The sequence below is a fragment of the Lepidochelys kempii genome, chromosome 7 (genome assembly GCF_965140285.1).
Source record: "Lepidochelys kempii isolate rLepKem1 chromosome 7, rLepKem1.hap1, whole genome shotgun sequence".
In the NCBI taxonomy this organism is placed as follows: domain Eukaryota; kingdom Metazoa; phylum Chordata; order Testudines; family Cheloniidae; genus Lepidochelys; species Lepidochelys kempii.
The window spans coordinates 19,743,764-19,759,508 of NC_136386.1; the positions used below are offsets into that span (position 1 = coordinate 19,743,764).

General features: G+C 44.2%; 1 protein-coding gene across 4 annotated transcripts in view; it reads right to left on the reverse strand.

Annotated features, from left to right (window-relative positions):
* The window catches only part of FGD5 (FYVE, RhoGEF and PH domain containing 5), a 153,751-nt gene that overhangs the window by 7,564 nt on the left and 130,442 nt on the right, over nucleotides 1-15,745 (reverse strand). For all 4 annotated transcript variants that reach the window (XM_073351272.2, XM_073351271.2, XM_073351274.1 and 1 more), the window contains exons 13-18: nucleotides 15,195-15,278; nucleotides 13,986-14,065; nucleotides 5,447-5,546; nucleotides 3,893-4,030; nucleotides 1,870-1,972; nucleotides 480-610 (exon numbers count right to left, since the gene is read on the reverse strand). In XM_073351272.2, the coding sequence (XP_073207373.1) occupies nucleotides 480-610; nucleotides 1,870-1,972; nucleotides 3,893-4,030; nucleotides 5,447-5,546; nucleotides 13,986-14,065; nucleotides 15,195-15,278 (636 nt within the window). The remainder of the gene's footprint in view (nucleotides 1-479; nucleotides 611-1,869; nucleotides 1,973-3,892; nucleotides 4,031-5,446; nucleotides 5,547-13,985; nucleotides 14,066-15,194; nucleotides 15,279-15,745) is intronic.

The following is a 15,745-nucleotide window of genomic DNA, read 5'->3' on the forward strand; positions in this document are numbered from 1 at the left end:
GTGCGATTGAAATGCACGGGGCCACGCTGGAAATAAAGATTGGAGTAAGGCCACAGAACAGCTGGATGGCAGTGGTTTCTGGTCATTACCAAACTCCTGTATTCAAACTAGTGACTTCTGTAACCCATCATTCTGATGCTTCCTCTGAACTTGTTATTAGACCTTTAAAAAGCTTCTGGGGTTGATGTAGATGTTAAGATTTAATTTAAATATAGGGAAAATGAAGGTTAAAGGCTCAGCTGACTTGGTCTTAACAGGAAGCGGAAACTATAGTGACAGCATCCGATCTTGGAGTGTTTTGTATTTTGCCCTATTACACTGAGTAAAATGTAATCTCATGATACAGAGGACCTAGAGTGGGCTGATCCCGCAGCAAATAGAACAAATTATAAACAATGAGATTGAAAGCTACTGTAGTGCTAACGCACAGTCCCCTCAGGCTAGTTTCCTTGCCTTTTCTCAGGCAGCGTTGGTCCTACCTCCATAAGAGCAGAAGGGATCTTCTTTTGTTTCTTGAAGGATGAGTAGTGAATATTGTGGAAGACGGAGGAGAAGGCACTGCCTGAAAACCTGGATGAAGTTGGAGGGAAGCTCACACTTACTGGCCGCTCTACAATATTAGGAAAAATAGGAAGTAGGAAAGAATGGATTAACTGGTGCAAATCCTTAAGTTAAGTCTACAACAGGAGATTTTAAACTCCAGGCGAATGCAAATAGGGATAAGAAAATGCAATGCTGGCCCTAACCTATAGTTGCTTCATCTTCCTTTAGCTATTTTCTATCAAACTCCCCTTGTAAGGCTGGTTAGCAGAATTACTGTTCAATGAACTTTATGGCATGCCATGGTGGACGCATCCCCTACAAACACACACGGCTTGTATGGAAGATGACAAGGAAAATAATTGTTATGTTGTGTTCTCATACTTAATGACTGTTCAAGAGCATTGACTATGTGTCTCTGCCATCTGCTCACTCTACTTATTCTGATTGCTTCCTGGGGCACCTCCATGGCAAATAAATAGCTTCATTTTGGCGATGTTCTTTCAAGCCTGAACTTCTGTCCACTGTGTTTTGAGCACAGGAGACAATTTATTCCACCTCCAGGACATACCCTATCAACAAACCCTATAGCCCTATCAACAAAGACACTATTGTACCAGTCAGTACCATCACCTGAGTTACAGTTCTTCTGAGTCTCACCTGTGTCAATACATGTCACCTGGAAAACCTGAATGGAGCACAGCCCTGGGTCAGTACAGCCTTGAGTTGTCCCTTGGCTCAGACCACTATGACAGGGTCAGTGCATGTCTTCCTTCACTAAGCAATAACAGTGCATGTCCGCTATGCTGTTAAAGCTGATGTGTGGATCTCTTTAACCAAGCAGAAAATACTAAATTGCACCTGTCCCTAGTGCCCTAAGCCTAAGCCCTTAACGAAAAAGCTCTTGCCTATAAGTTGTCCATACATTTGACCTTAGCCCCTCACCATGGGAAATGCTAACTCCTTGCACTGAGGCAGATAGGTGTCAATAGCTTCTTTAATTTTAAGTAAGTGCTTTGCTTTCATTAGCACTTCATTGGAAATTACAGGGAAGCGCTGTTAGTTGTAAACAGGAAGATAGTACCACGTATTATTGCTTATTATTCTAGTTCATCAAGAAGTCACAGGAAGAATTTGAGGTTCCAGCTCGCTAAAAGCTTCTCACCCACCATGCAGTCTGCTATTTCCCCAGACCTTGCATTTGTATCACTCTTAATATAGCTCATACCTATATCTGAAGGAGAAATTCCTTCTAATGAAGCAGAACCTTCTCTCTTCATGTGCAGGTAGCATTTTTATTCCACTCCTCAAGGAATGAAGAGGACTCACCTCTCTTTCTCAGTTCTGAGTAGCAGCCATCACAGACTTTTGCTAGTCGGTCTTTGAGGTACGTCAGGGGATGCTTATTTCTTGAACAATTTCGACATATGATCTGCCACAGAAAAAATAGATATGTATCTATGTACATTTCTCCATACCAGTATACATTACCAAACAGATCCTCTGGGCTGGTTGGCAGGGTAGAGGCAGAATGGGCTAAATTTGGCTCTTGACTAGACCAGTATAAATAAGGATTACTCCCTTAACTTAATTGTAATTACTCTAGATTTCCATCATTGTAAACTCAGAGCAAAATTTAGCCTGGTACATTTAATTGCCACTTCATTGTTCTTCAGTTCTCACCTTTAAAATTCTTCTTTAGCATGATGTCTACAAAAGTCTTGACAACGGTTAGGCTGCTGATGTGGCAAGACCACTGTCTGTCATGCTGACCAATATATAATCCCCTGCCGGTTTGTCAGTATTCATCTGTTGTGTCTTGTCTTATACTTAGAGTGTAAGTTCTTTGGCACAGAGACTGTCTTTTTGTTCTAAGAAAAGGAGTACTTGTGGCACCTTAGAGATTAATAACTTTATTAGAGCATAAGCTATCGTGAGCTACATCCATTTCATGCATCCGATGAAGTGAGCTGTAGCTCATGAAAGCTTATGCTCTAATAAATTTGTTAGTCTCTAAGGTGCCACAAGTCCTCTTTTTCTTTTTACGGATACAGACTAACACGGCTGCTACTCTGAAACCTGTCTTTTTGTTCTACGTTTACATGGCGCTTAGCACAATGAGGGCCTAGTCCATGACTGGGTGTCCTAGCTGCTACAATAATATAAAAATTAGTAAGCATAATTATACAATAGTTTTATGGTCCTCTCCATGGGGATTATACATTCCCTGATATAAAAATTCATGCTGGCAATGGTACCACTAAACTGGAATTGATCATGCTGTTAATAGTATCATTTTCAGAAGTGGATTGGCATGTCATACTACCACTCTGCTGGCAGAGGCAGAGAAGTATTTTGTTTGTGAAATTGAAGAATCATTGAACTAGGATTAGACTTTTAGTGGGGCAGGATTTTAAAATTAAAATCCAGATTAAAACTGACATAGTGGAACATTAACTGAAATTGAAAGGTGGCAAATTTAAAACTGATAAAAAGAAATGCTTTTTCACACAAGGTATAAGTAGCCTGTGAAGCTCAATGCCAGAAACCATCACTGAGGCTAAGAGCTAAACTGGATTCAGAATAGGATTGGAGGCTTTATGTGGCTATCCAGACTTATAATAGAAAGAATTAACACAAGAACCAAGAACACTGAAAGGGATATAAACCTGCATGTTTCAGGGCATCAACCAACCATTAACTAATTGGGCTTAGGAGGAAATGATCTCTGGGGGCAGATTATCAAATAAGAGCCACTGCAGAGTTTCTTGTACTTTCCTCTGAAGTAGCTGGTGCTGGCCACTGTCAGAGACAGGATACTGGATTAGATGGACCACTGGTCTGATCCAGTCTGGCAGTTCCTATGCATCACTCGCTTGTGAAGTGATTTAAGAACAATGGCCATAGAGAATAGGAGCTTTGTGCATCTACATTCCCAAAAGCTTTGCAGCTTTCCATATCTAAAATGTAAACCAGCAACTGGAAAACTGGTAGTCTGATTGCTGCATTGCCCCAGTGCTACTGGCATGTCCCATTTGAAAGCTCTGCTCGGCAATGTATGTCTCATGACCCTTTCATTAGGTTGAGTACCCAGTCTTTAGGAATTAGTTTGCCACTCAGCAGAATCTTAATATTGTTCCAACCAAAGTCACTAACCACTGAATGCTTAATTCTCATTTGCAAAGCTCTACTGGCAGTCTTTCTGAGGAGTCAGATTCTCCTCTCTGTACGCAGGTGCAATTGTGCTGAAGTCAGTGCAGTTGCAGCTAGTGTAATGAAGAGGAGAACTTGTCCCAGAGGCTTTCCCTACTGTTGATGAGTCTGAATGAAGCTGAATTTACGTGACACTTACCTTCCCACATGCATGGCAATGATGGCGTCTCAGAGTGAGGGTAAAATCACAGCCGCAGTTCATGCACATCATGACGTGGGACACAGGTACCAAAGTTGGAGGCCTCTCACCCAAGGATATTCCCAGCCTTTCCCTTAGCTTAAAACAGAAAGCGAAGAAATACCCAGACTTCCAAAGCATACCCAGTTCTGCTAATGCAACTCCCACCTTACCTGCAGCAACATCTGCTGAACTGCGCTCGCTTTTCCCCACCCCCATTTCTGCCAGTCCACCTCATTCTTGGCACACAATCCCTGTTCTTCAAGTTCTGGGCCCCTCTTTTATTCTGAAGGATCCCAAAGTGTTCCACAAACACTTTACACATAGCAGCACTGAGATGCAGTCAATTCTGGGGTGGAAGGTGATACCAACTAGTACACCGCATGTGATATAATAGCAGAGCCCCCATCTGCAGCTGGTGTAAATTGGTTCAGATCCACTGAAGTCAATGGAGCTGTACTGGTTTACACTAGGTGAGAATATAGCATCTATGTGCAATTTTGGCTGACACCACCTGGGCATATTCATATTCTTATTACGGTATTCATGAACACTTTAATATCCAGAAAGAGAAGATGGTTTTTAGGTCTCAATCAAAAAATCTCGCATCCCCTCCATAAGCTGCCTGGCACTCAATGTATCAACCTCAGAATGAAGAAGGCTACGTTGACTATTGTGCAGGCCACTATCTTTTGGGATGGTTTTATGACCAGTGGAAGGGGCTGTTTAGAAGTCACCAAACTCCTTTCACTTGTAACTCAGACCATGATTTGGACCCAGATCTCCACGGAAGACAGTGGAGTTACTCTGAATGAATGGGATCCAAATCTGGCCCACATTTTCTATCACTGTTCGGCACTCATAAACTCCTTTGCTGTTTACCCATATTTGCACACATCTGTTACCCCACCCAGGTAGGTTTGCTATGGAGAGAATTAGACTCATGCAGGAAGAAGGAAAAGAGAATTCAGCCTTAGCAAAACTCTTTTGGATCTGATTCTCCTCTCATGCTGGTGTAGACAGGAATAACTATTGAAGTCAATGGAGTTGCACCAGTATAAACTGACTGTTAGGTTTCAATCAGGCCCTTTTGCTGAGGGCTTTAGTGGTCGTGAGTTAATGATCCTTTGTGATAAAATTGTGACAAAAGGATTACTGATGGCTAGTTTTGCTTTTTTACAGTCGTCTGCAAGGAATATACTTATTTTTGATAGCATCTAGGATGGTAGCCATACAGGGCTAAATCTGATTAGTGTTACTACATCAAAACTCCAATTGACTTAAATGAAACCCACAGTATGAAGTGGAATTGCAACGTTTAAAATTCCAGTAGCGGCCACAGCAGGCTGAATATTAAACACAAGTGCTGTGATGACCTTTGTCATTTAGCCCTAGCATGGTGATTTATATAAAAATAATTAGAATACTCTGCCATTAGGGACTTTTTCCTTTTCCTTTTTTTAACTATTCAGATGGCTTTGCATCCTCTTAGGCAATGCCAGGACTCATTCTTACCTCAATACTGTTGTGAAAGGTAGATGCATTGTGAGCTTTGTAGTCATCTGGAATGGTTCTGCTGATGCAGCTATACCACTCGTCCCTTTCAGAGCATGAACTGTGGAATGAAATACAGCAACACAATCAATGCCATGACCTGCAGTGACTGAATCAAGAAGCTTCTGGATCAAGGGAGAAGGCTCCAATCTACTGACATTTTGCTTCTCTCATGTTGAATTATTAATCATAGAATCACAGGGTTGGCAGGGACCTCAGGGGGTTATCTAGTTCAACCCCCTGCTCAAAGCAGGACCAATCCCCAATTTTTGCCCCAGATCCCTAAATGGCCCCCTCAAGGACTGAACTCACAACCCTGGGTTTAGCAGGCCAATGCTCAAACCACTGAGTTATCTCTCCCTCTCGCCCACATTAATTCTTTGGCTAAAAACAAAATTAAATGTTGGACTTCTGATATTTCTGATTGGATTGATACCTAGGATGCTTGAGACTTTATGAACATGACTGGGACGGCCAAAATGCAGTCTGGCCATTTCTGGCCCATGGATTTTCCAATGTGGCTCAAGGCCACTCTTACTGTAATGTGGAGATTCCAACGTAAACCACATGTGGCAGCATGCAATGCTGCTTCTTTCATCTCTGTGCTTGCCACTCAGAAAGCAAGAGAACTGCATTCCAGGGCATGTAGCCTCTGCCTGGGTTGCTCAGATCATGGTAAAGTATTGCATGTTGATACTTGTCACCTCTGTGTTAGCTGCTCAGGTAAAGAGGGAGAATTGCATGCTGGGACGGACAGACACACACACGCACGCACGACTGGTTTCAGTTTATTCCATTTCAGGCAAATTAGATACTGCCCTCAACATACTGGCAAGATGCCGATGTGACATTTTGTTAGGGAAATTTTGCATTCCCCTGGATTGGAGAAGCTATGGTGGGCCAGCCTATATTCCACCTTGGTCCCGAGGCCCACCGGGGATATCAGTTGGCGGCTCCTTCACGGAGCCGTGAGCACGGGTGTGTTCTTGGCACGGTTCACCTCTATCCCAGACACCTGCCCCTTTTGCGGTGTGAGTGAAACCCTGGCATACATATATCTGGAGTGTACCAGGCTGCAGTCCCTATTCCGGCTCCTCACCAATATTTTGTTACGTTTTTGGTTGCACTTTTCCCCTCACCTTCTTATTTATGCATTCCCTATCCACAGCCCCACAAAGTCACGGGATCTCCTGGTCAACCTCCTCCTGGCCCTAGCTAAAATGGCCATCTATAAAAACAGCGTGAGGAAGTTGGCCGATGGAGTCTCCTGTGACTGTGGGGCATATTTCCGATCCTCGGTCTGTTCACGTATCCGAGCAGAGTTCCTCTGGGCGACGTCCACTGACTCCCTTGACGCCTTTGAGGAGCAGTGGGCGCTGTCGGGGGTTCTCTGCTTGGTGTCCCTGTCCAGTTCCCTTTGTTTGACCCTTTGACCACACTCCTGTCCCTGTTATTTCATTAATTGTCCCCCGTATTTATTTGGTGTCCAGGTCCTGTGGACCCCCTCTTAGGCTGGGGGGAGGGGGGGGAATATCCTTTAGCAGTGGATGGGCTTTGCCCGCCCACTTCCCGGATCCCAATAGGATTGGAGAAACTACAGAAAATACAATCCTGTGATTCTTTAAAGTGGCCACTAGATGTCACCCTTTCACCATCAAAACTAGCCAGTAGTGCATTTATCCGCCACTCCAGCTCTCCTGCCAATCTCCCAGGTCCTGGACTGAGATTCTGCTGATTCCAGAAATGAAACTTTGTGCGCAATGTGTGTTGTCTTGCATACACAAAATCCCCATTTAGCCACCTTCCCTGTGTCAGTTAGTTTTTCTGCAGGGATCAAAATTACTCACCGTCTCAGGCTGAGATAGGAGTAGCTGCTTGACTGGGGTGCACTGGTATACACCAGTGTGTGCAGGGAAGAATAACACTGTGCCAGGCTACGTGGCAGCTTTGTGTGTGAACCTCTCCCTGAATCCTGTCTGTACTATGGCTTCCCAGTTTGGACCACTCTTTCTAAATTCTATAAACATCTAATTAATTTCCAAAGCCAACAGGGAGGCCAACAGTTCCATGCAGGTTCAGGGTCAGGCAAAGGAATGCTGTATTTCATTCTCCATTGTAAATGGTGCCACGTTCCAGTTACATCAGATGTAAATTCCAAGTGTGAACGTGGATCAGAGCATTCTGTCCTCCACAAGGTGTACCAGGCATTCACATTAAAGCTAAGCACTCTTCCCTCTAGGGCTCCCTGTAAAATTAGTAGTGGCATCAATGCCAGCTGCTGCTGAGCTGTGATTTCCTCTGATTGCACAAGAAGGCCAACAAACAAGACATATGAGAACAATTTGTCTTTTATAATCTTAAAAAACCAAACAAACAGGGAAGTACATGACTTGGTCAATGACCCCTGGCTTAGAATCCCTGCACCCTGTGAGCAAGCACTCATCTGTGAAAAACACCAGCCTCTGTAAAACTTAATGACCCTATCGGAACAAAGAGGGTCCAGGACAGGTGTATAATACACTCTGGTTTTGTATTAGTTGCTGCATGACAAAGAATTGCAATACTGTACATCACCTCATTGCCAAGATTTACAGGACTATTCAATCCCTTCCACTAGTCAAAGCCAACTCTGCTCCTTTCCCCCCCGCCCCCAAATTCCACCTCCAGTACAGATTTTATGGGAAATATGACTGGTTTGAATGGAAAGCATATTAAGCCTAAGATGCCTATAATTCCCAACCTACGAGCCCAGCAGTTCTCAAACTATGGAGGCACGGGAATGTGTCAAGGGAGGCGTGAGCTGTGTGCCTTTTTTTAAAAGAGCTCTGAGTGTCCACGCCCAGTGGCTGGGACTTGGGGAGAAAGGCCATGCACACCCAGGAGGTGGGGGGAGAGGATAAAGGGGATAGCTGGAGCCCTGCCACCTGAGTTTGGGCTGTCTTCCACCCTCCCAATCCTCCACCAGGAGGCAGCCTGGGCTCAGGCCCTCCTTCCTCCCCTCTCTCCCAGGCTCTCACCTGGAAGTGGCAGGGTTTCAGCTGTCAGCCCGGGGTGGCAGCAGCAGCACAGAAGTAAAGGTGGCAATGGGGCGTTGAGTCTGCTGTGAAAAGTGATATTGACACAGACCACTTGGAGCAGCTGTTGCTCTCCGCTCCGCCTTCAGAGCTGGACAATGCTATATGTACTTGTGTGGCGGGGGGGGGGGGGGGGGGGGGGCGGCTAAAAGACTACAGACACAAAGAAGGGGGACATAATCAAACACATTTGAAATGACTGTACGAGCCACATGAAGACTCACAGGTCTGTAGTTATGTCTCCAAAGGGTTAGTGGAAGTGGCACCAACATAGGTTAACCTCTTGAGCTGGGTAAATAATGGATTTGTCAGTTCCTTGGCAATTTTGAGAAGTCCCTAAAACATTTGTGTTGGGTCAAACAAAATGCTTTATTTCAACATTAAAACATTTTGTTTCAATTTGACCAATTTGTTAAGTGTTTGCATTTAAAAAATAAAATTAAAGGATTTGCACAAAATATTTCAATTTTTTTAAACAAACAATTTGGTGAAACTGACACAAAATTGAAAAATGTTTTGATGTTGCTTAATCTGCATTTTTCATCAAAAATTGTTGTGGATGAAAATTTCCCCCCAGCTCTATCAACCTCTCATTTGACACAAAATTCTAACCACTTGAGGTTCAAGACCTGGCTTTGAAAAAAAAAATATAAAAGCATGGTGTGAATTAAAGTCATTTTGGCAAGGACAGCTGATCAGGGATGATCTATCAATAAAAGCCTAATCTCCAACAGGCCCTTTTCACCTACTCTTCACTCCATTAAACATCTCTAGGCAATAATCACAGACTGTTATAGTGTCTAAGTGTGAGGATAACACATAGCTGCTGGCTTGTAAAATGAATTATGTCAATTGGCACTGACCTGATCCCAGTTAACTAGCTCACTGGTTGTATGAAGGATCAAAGGGATTTTTGCTGAAGTTTTGGAGGCTGTGAACAGCTCAGAGTGCACAACCCACAAACTTCTGTATTGCCACACTAGGCATCGGAAAAGATTTTTGGGGTCTAGCCAAGGTGACACATCATTTACTTTTACAGTAAGCTTAGTCTAACAGAAAACAGAAGGTCAAATGTCACTACACTGTCACTGACTGCAGGGGATATCTGTGCACCACAGAAACTGGCCTGGAATGGACAAGGTATGCATTCAAATTTGTTTGGTATGAAAATATGGGGATGGAATGATCCCATAGGATTGGAAGTGATTCAAAACTAATTTTTCATAAAGATTCTTGGTCTTTCAAATAATACTCCAGTTGCTCTTCTTAGAGCAGGACAGGCATGAATTCTAGTCTGTCCAAAGTGCAGTACAGTAATATTAACTTTTGGCTTTGCATTCAGCATGCATCCACAGTGTTTGTCAAGGTTATGCTTAGAGAAACAGCTCAGTAGGGCTTTCTCATGTAATTTCCTTGGTTAGAGTCTATTCAATATTGTTTGCATTTGTTAAGTTTCTCAGATTTGGAAACGATTTGATATAAATTTAAAAATGTGAAATTAATGTGTAATTAAATCAAGAATAGAGGATATTAGCAAGCAAATGGATATGACAGTTGTTTCTATGTTAAACACATCACCTTCATTCCCCTTGTTAAAAAGGGTATGCCAGATATTTAGATAGTTTGTTGTAATAACATGTTAAGGAGGGCCTTTGTAGCTCTCCATTTTCAATCCATGCAGACAGTTTTCCTAGAAGGTTGATATGCTGGCATCGAGAAAGCCACTGCCTTTGTCCATGTGGCTCAGGGCAGGTGGATGACCTACCCCAGGATTTATTACACTGTAATTTGTGTTGCCACTTGAGGTCAAAAGGACTTTCTGTGTTTTTATCCCAGATGCCTTTTTCTATGATGTCTCAGAAAATAGAGTATTATTAGGAACAGACATAGTACCTGTGATCCAAGAGGTTGCCCTATTTGCATAGTCAGCCGCTAAAATAAGGAAAATGGCACAGTGATTATATATGGTTTATGTATTTTTAAATCTTTATTTACATGTATTTTTGTATTTTATAATTATGGATTTAATTTTCAGTTTTATTGTAATATACTTTTGTTTTCTCTAGATTGGCTTATGGCTAAGTCACTATTAATAAAAACTTGACTTGGTCTGGAATAGGATTCTGTTACTGATCATAATGCCACTGCAGCCTTTCTGTATCGTCGTACTGATTGACTGCATTCTCACTTGGCTTTCTGAGGGTATGTCAACACTGCAATTGAAGTGTGATTGCAACATGCATGAGTACCAATATCCAGGAAGCCGTGGCCACACAGGCTAGCTGCATGAATGAGTACCCAAGGTCCTGGGTGGGCTTGTACAGCTGCTTCATTGCTATCAGAACGTGAGCTAGCTAGATTAAAACTAGCATGGATATGTCTACATGTGCTGCAATTCCTTCCCCTCAATGGCAGTGTAGACATAACCTTAATTAGTTTTCAGAGTAGCAGCCGTGTTAGTCTGTATCCGCAAAAAGAAAAGGAGTACTTGTGGCACCTTAGTCTCTAAGGTGCCACAAGTACTCCTTTCCTTTTAACCTTAATTAGGTTTCATATGGGTACCATCTGCTTACGATTGTCTCTGAAGAAGAGAATTCTGAAATGTGTGTAAAGGTATAGCAGCATCCAACTCTTCTTTGTAAGGGCTGCGTGCTCAGTACCATCACCTGCTCCCTGCAAGCCAAATAATTATGCTCTCTGAGTGGGACATTTTCAGTGGTAGATGCAAGTGCTTGACACTGCCATATTTTCATACAGCATTGCTGTATGAACCAGAACCACAGGTTCTGCTTATTATCATTTTAGTGCCTTTTCTGTGGTCTTGGTCTTTGCTGCTTATGCCATGTCCTCTGCTCCTCTATGTGTATTTCTTGCCTCATCCAAGTGCAAAGGCCTTAAGGGCTGGCAGCTGGTAACTGGACCTTGTTGGGGGCTTGTATCAACCCAGAAGCAATGGAAGACATGATACCTCAGTGAGGACCAAAGCCTCCTGGCATTCCCTAGTGCCCCGTGGAGTGCATCCATGGTGCCATCTTTTAGGAGAGTGTAGCATGTTCTCCCATCTGTGACTGGTCAGTTCTGCCAGCCAGAGCAGAGAGGAAGTGGAGCAATAGTCAGGCCTCCTCTCTGGCCCCTAGAGGTGACTTGTGCCCTAGGGTGTGTTATCAGGGACTTCACTTATGGTTGGCCCTTGAATGAACAGCACAAGGAGCGGGAGGCTCCTTGTACTTGTGGCTGGCCCCTGTGAAAGAGCACTATCTACCTCTAGTACCCAAAGGGCAACCTCTCTGCTTCAAGCCCTAATTTCACAATGACTCCCACAGGAGTCACTGCTCAGCCTTTAACAGAGCATCAGCTGCATGTCCGCACAAAAAGACCAATGGAGAATCCAGGCTAGGGTTTCCAAATTTCTATTTGCACAAAACTGAACACCCTTGCCCCATCCATTCTCTGAGGCCCACCCATTCTCCGAGGCCCCGCCCGCACTCACTCCATCCCCCCTCCCTCTGTCGCTCTCTCTCCCCACCCTCACTCACTCACTCACTCATTTTCACCGGGCTGGCTCAGGGGGTTGGGATGTGGGAAGGGGTGAGGGCTCCGGCTGGGGGTGCAGGCTCTGGGGTGGGGCCAGGGATGAGGGGTTTGGGGTGCAGGAGGGGGCTCCGGGCTGGGGCTGAGGGGTTCAGAGGGTGGGAGGGGGCTCTGGGCTCAGGCAGTGGGTTGGGATGCAGGGGTGTGTGAGGGCTCCATCTGGGGGTGCTGGCTCTGGGGTGGGGCTGGGGATGAGGGGTTGGAGTGTAGGAGGGTGCTCTTGGCTGGGACTGAGAGGTTCAGAGGATGGGAGGGAATCAGGGCTGGGGCAGGGGGTTGCGGTGTGGGAGGGGGTCAGGACTGCAGGCTCTGGGCAGCGCTTATTTGAGGCAGCTCCCGGAAGCAGTGGCATGTCCCCCCTCCAGCTCCTATGTGGAGGCACGGCCAGGCAGCTGGAGGGGAGACATGCTGCTGCTTCTGAGAACGGCGCAGAGCCACAGCAGGCAGGGAGCCTGCCTTAGCCCTGCTGTGCCACCAACTGGACTTTTAAGGGCCTGATCAGCATTGCTGACCAGAGCCACCAGGGTCCTGTTCGACTGGATGTTAATTCCAGGCACAGCTCCCAGTATGCTGCAAAGTAACTCTCTGCCTTGACACGTGGGCTTCATCTGCACTAGAACTTCTCTACACTAAGGCGGTTGGTGTCTAGTTATTTACTGTCCCAGCCAACACAAATCCATATACCACCTATTTTTTTAACTGACAGTGGGTAGCGCAGATGCATAGTTTGGACCCTCTGGGGCACTGGATGGGCATCCAATACTGATAATAAAAGTATCAAAAATGTTATTACTTAGTGTGAAAAGGTACCAAATTCAAGGGCTTTGGCAGGGTTCTGAGCGGTGGGCGCAGATGACATATGTTCCTTGTAAGAGAAGGATTTAGATTTCAAAGTGTGTTGAAAAGAAAACACCCTCCCAGTCTATTAGGTTGGTTCCAGTCTGCATGCCATTCGGGGAAGCCTGCTGTGCTTCCAGCCATACTGTAGGTGGAGACTTGAGATGGGAACTTCAGTTCTTAAAACGTTGATAACCCCATCAATATGATCAACTGTCACTGAGACTAAATTATTTTAATTTTAAACAATGTATCTGAAAATCATATACTTCCCCTTTTTTGTTGTTGTTCCTCTGCACCAAATTTGCAAGACATCTTTGGAATTAAAACCAAGAAGAACACGGTATACTCTATCCTCCAGCTCAGAAATTGATGTACAAATTCTTGCTGCTGTCAGCATGTGATCACAAGACACAACACCCTCCCTGATTGTGATCAGTACCAACTTTGTCCAAACTCATTAGGAAAATTCCTTTTAACAAAAAGACCTCATTACATCGTCGGTAAAGTTTAATTTCTGTTTTAACTGTCATTTAAGTACTTTTAAATGCCTTTAAATCTATGGCGTGGAATTAGCTAATTACTATTTTTCATTAGCCCTTGGGTAACCCCAGTGATGTGAGCTGACAAGTCAAATTATAAAGGGGAGGTAGACAAAACTGGATTCTCAGTGTGACAGGGAAAAAGTTGTAAAAGATCAAGGAAGAAGGCTCAGACTGATTAGAAATGGATTTTCTACTCTGCTCAAATCTTATCAAGTGCTAAGTCCCAGCTTTTTACTCATTATAAGTGTTGAATTAGTTGTGTCTTATGAGTCTTACATTGAAATGAATGCCCTCTTTATAATCAAGCACTTGGCCATTATCTGTCACAATTGCATGGACTGAAATGGAGTTTAAAAACAGTGGGGCACCAATTAAGTCTTGGACAGTAGTTGGATTGGTCTAGAGATATAGCTAAAATAAACACCCTCTGCCATGGCTGGTATAAGACAATACCTTGCTGACAGGTTCAGGCAGTGTTCAGCATATTCAATCTTCAGGATGTTTTGGGCTTTTTCTGTCACTGGGCGGTTGACCTAGAAACAAATGACATGTAAATGAAGGACGAGTGATTTAAACCATCTATGGTCAGCACATGGTAAAACTCTTGATGCACAGGGATCTGTGAAGCTCCAACAGTTTGAGTGTTAACCATCAAAGTCTAGTACTCACAGTGTTCTCAGTTGCTAAGAGGCTAGTGGGGACAAGGTAGTGGGCAGCTCAGCACAATGTGACAACGGGGTGCAGGGTCAGTTGGGCTGATCGAGGTGGGTCCATATTATTGCCAATTTGAGGGGTGTTCCACATATAGATACTATGGTGATGTCTTGGATATAGAGACAGGTATAGCCAGAGTTTGTGTTTGGCCCATTATAAAGATAGGGGACAAAATGTGTATTAGGATTTAGATTTAAAACAATCCAAACTTAAGGGGTGTTCAGGTCTGATGCCCTGTTACCGCTGACAGGTCCCCAGTCTGGGCCTTCTTTCCTCTCAGCTGTGGCACCTTCTCGCAACTGTTTCCCTAGATGAACATCCTGATCTCATTCCATCTCAAATACAGAACCCACACCCAACCGCCAGCTCTCCAGCATGATTCCAAACTCAGCCTTCAACATGCCAGGTGGAATCCAGAAAACGTAGGGTATCTCCAACTAATCATTTCAGCCTTGGTGTAACAGGGTGGTCTGCCCCATAGGCTGAAGGAGATGGACATGAAAGCTCCCAGAGAAGGGAATGACATGAGTGTGAATTTTTAGGAGGTGCTAAAACCCTGGTTAGTATATTGTAGGGAACAATCATGCATTGGTTGGGAACAGGGAGAGGGGAAAGGACTAGATGGGATGTCTTTTCCCTCTTTAGCTTCTGTGATATGATTGGATAGTAACTATGATTAGATAGTAACTCTGAGTTTGGTTTGCTTTATTCATCACCAGCCCAAATGAGGCAGTCATGCTAATCTGCAACCTTTTAGATATTCTTTTATTTGTGTACTTTATATTTTCCTCTTTAATTCCTGGAACAGGCAAGGGACTCGTTAGATAAAATGCGCTTGTTCCTTTCAGTCAACTGGAAAGGAGACATAAACTGGCAAAGCATTAACAAGGCAGCCAATAAGCCCCAAATAAACTTTAATGCCAGGCTGTGGTCTGAACTAAGCATTACCCTCATGCCGGACACAGCCAAGGTGTTCTTCAGTCGGTATTTGCCATCCTTCTGGGGATACGTGTACAGCAGAATATCATTCATCTATATGAAGAGAAAGGCAAAATCAATAATTTGCAATATGTCTTGCAAGCCTAACTATTATTCTTGGGTGGGAGGGATGCCCAGAGCCAGCAGTGACTTAACGTATTGCATGAATTGTTACTAAAGCCACAAAGTTCAGACCCAGATCCAAACTTCTCAAAGCTCAAGAGTGTTTGGATTTTGGTTCAGGCACATTTCGACTGTTGTTAATTACTAAGTGCTCAGTGCAGGTGGAATGGCTATTTGTGTTAAGGGAAAGGCTACAGATGATTTGATTGCACCATCTCGGCACATCCACATCCCGGCTAACCCCCTTCAAACCTGCGGCTCTGGAGCTCTTGCCATTGCACATACACATTAGTACTCAGAACTTAGAGAAACTCTGGCATCCACCATCAGAGAAATCTTGAGAGACTGGGTGCAAGAGGCTCAGGAAAGGCAGTGGAGATGCCATCTCCTAGTATTGA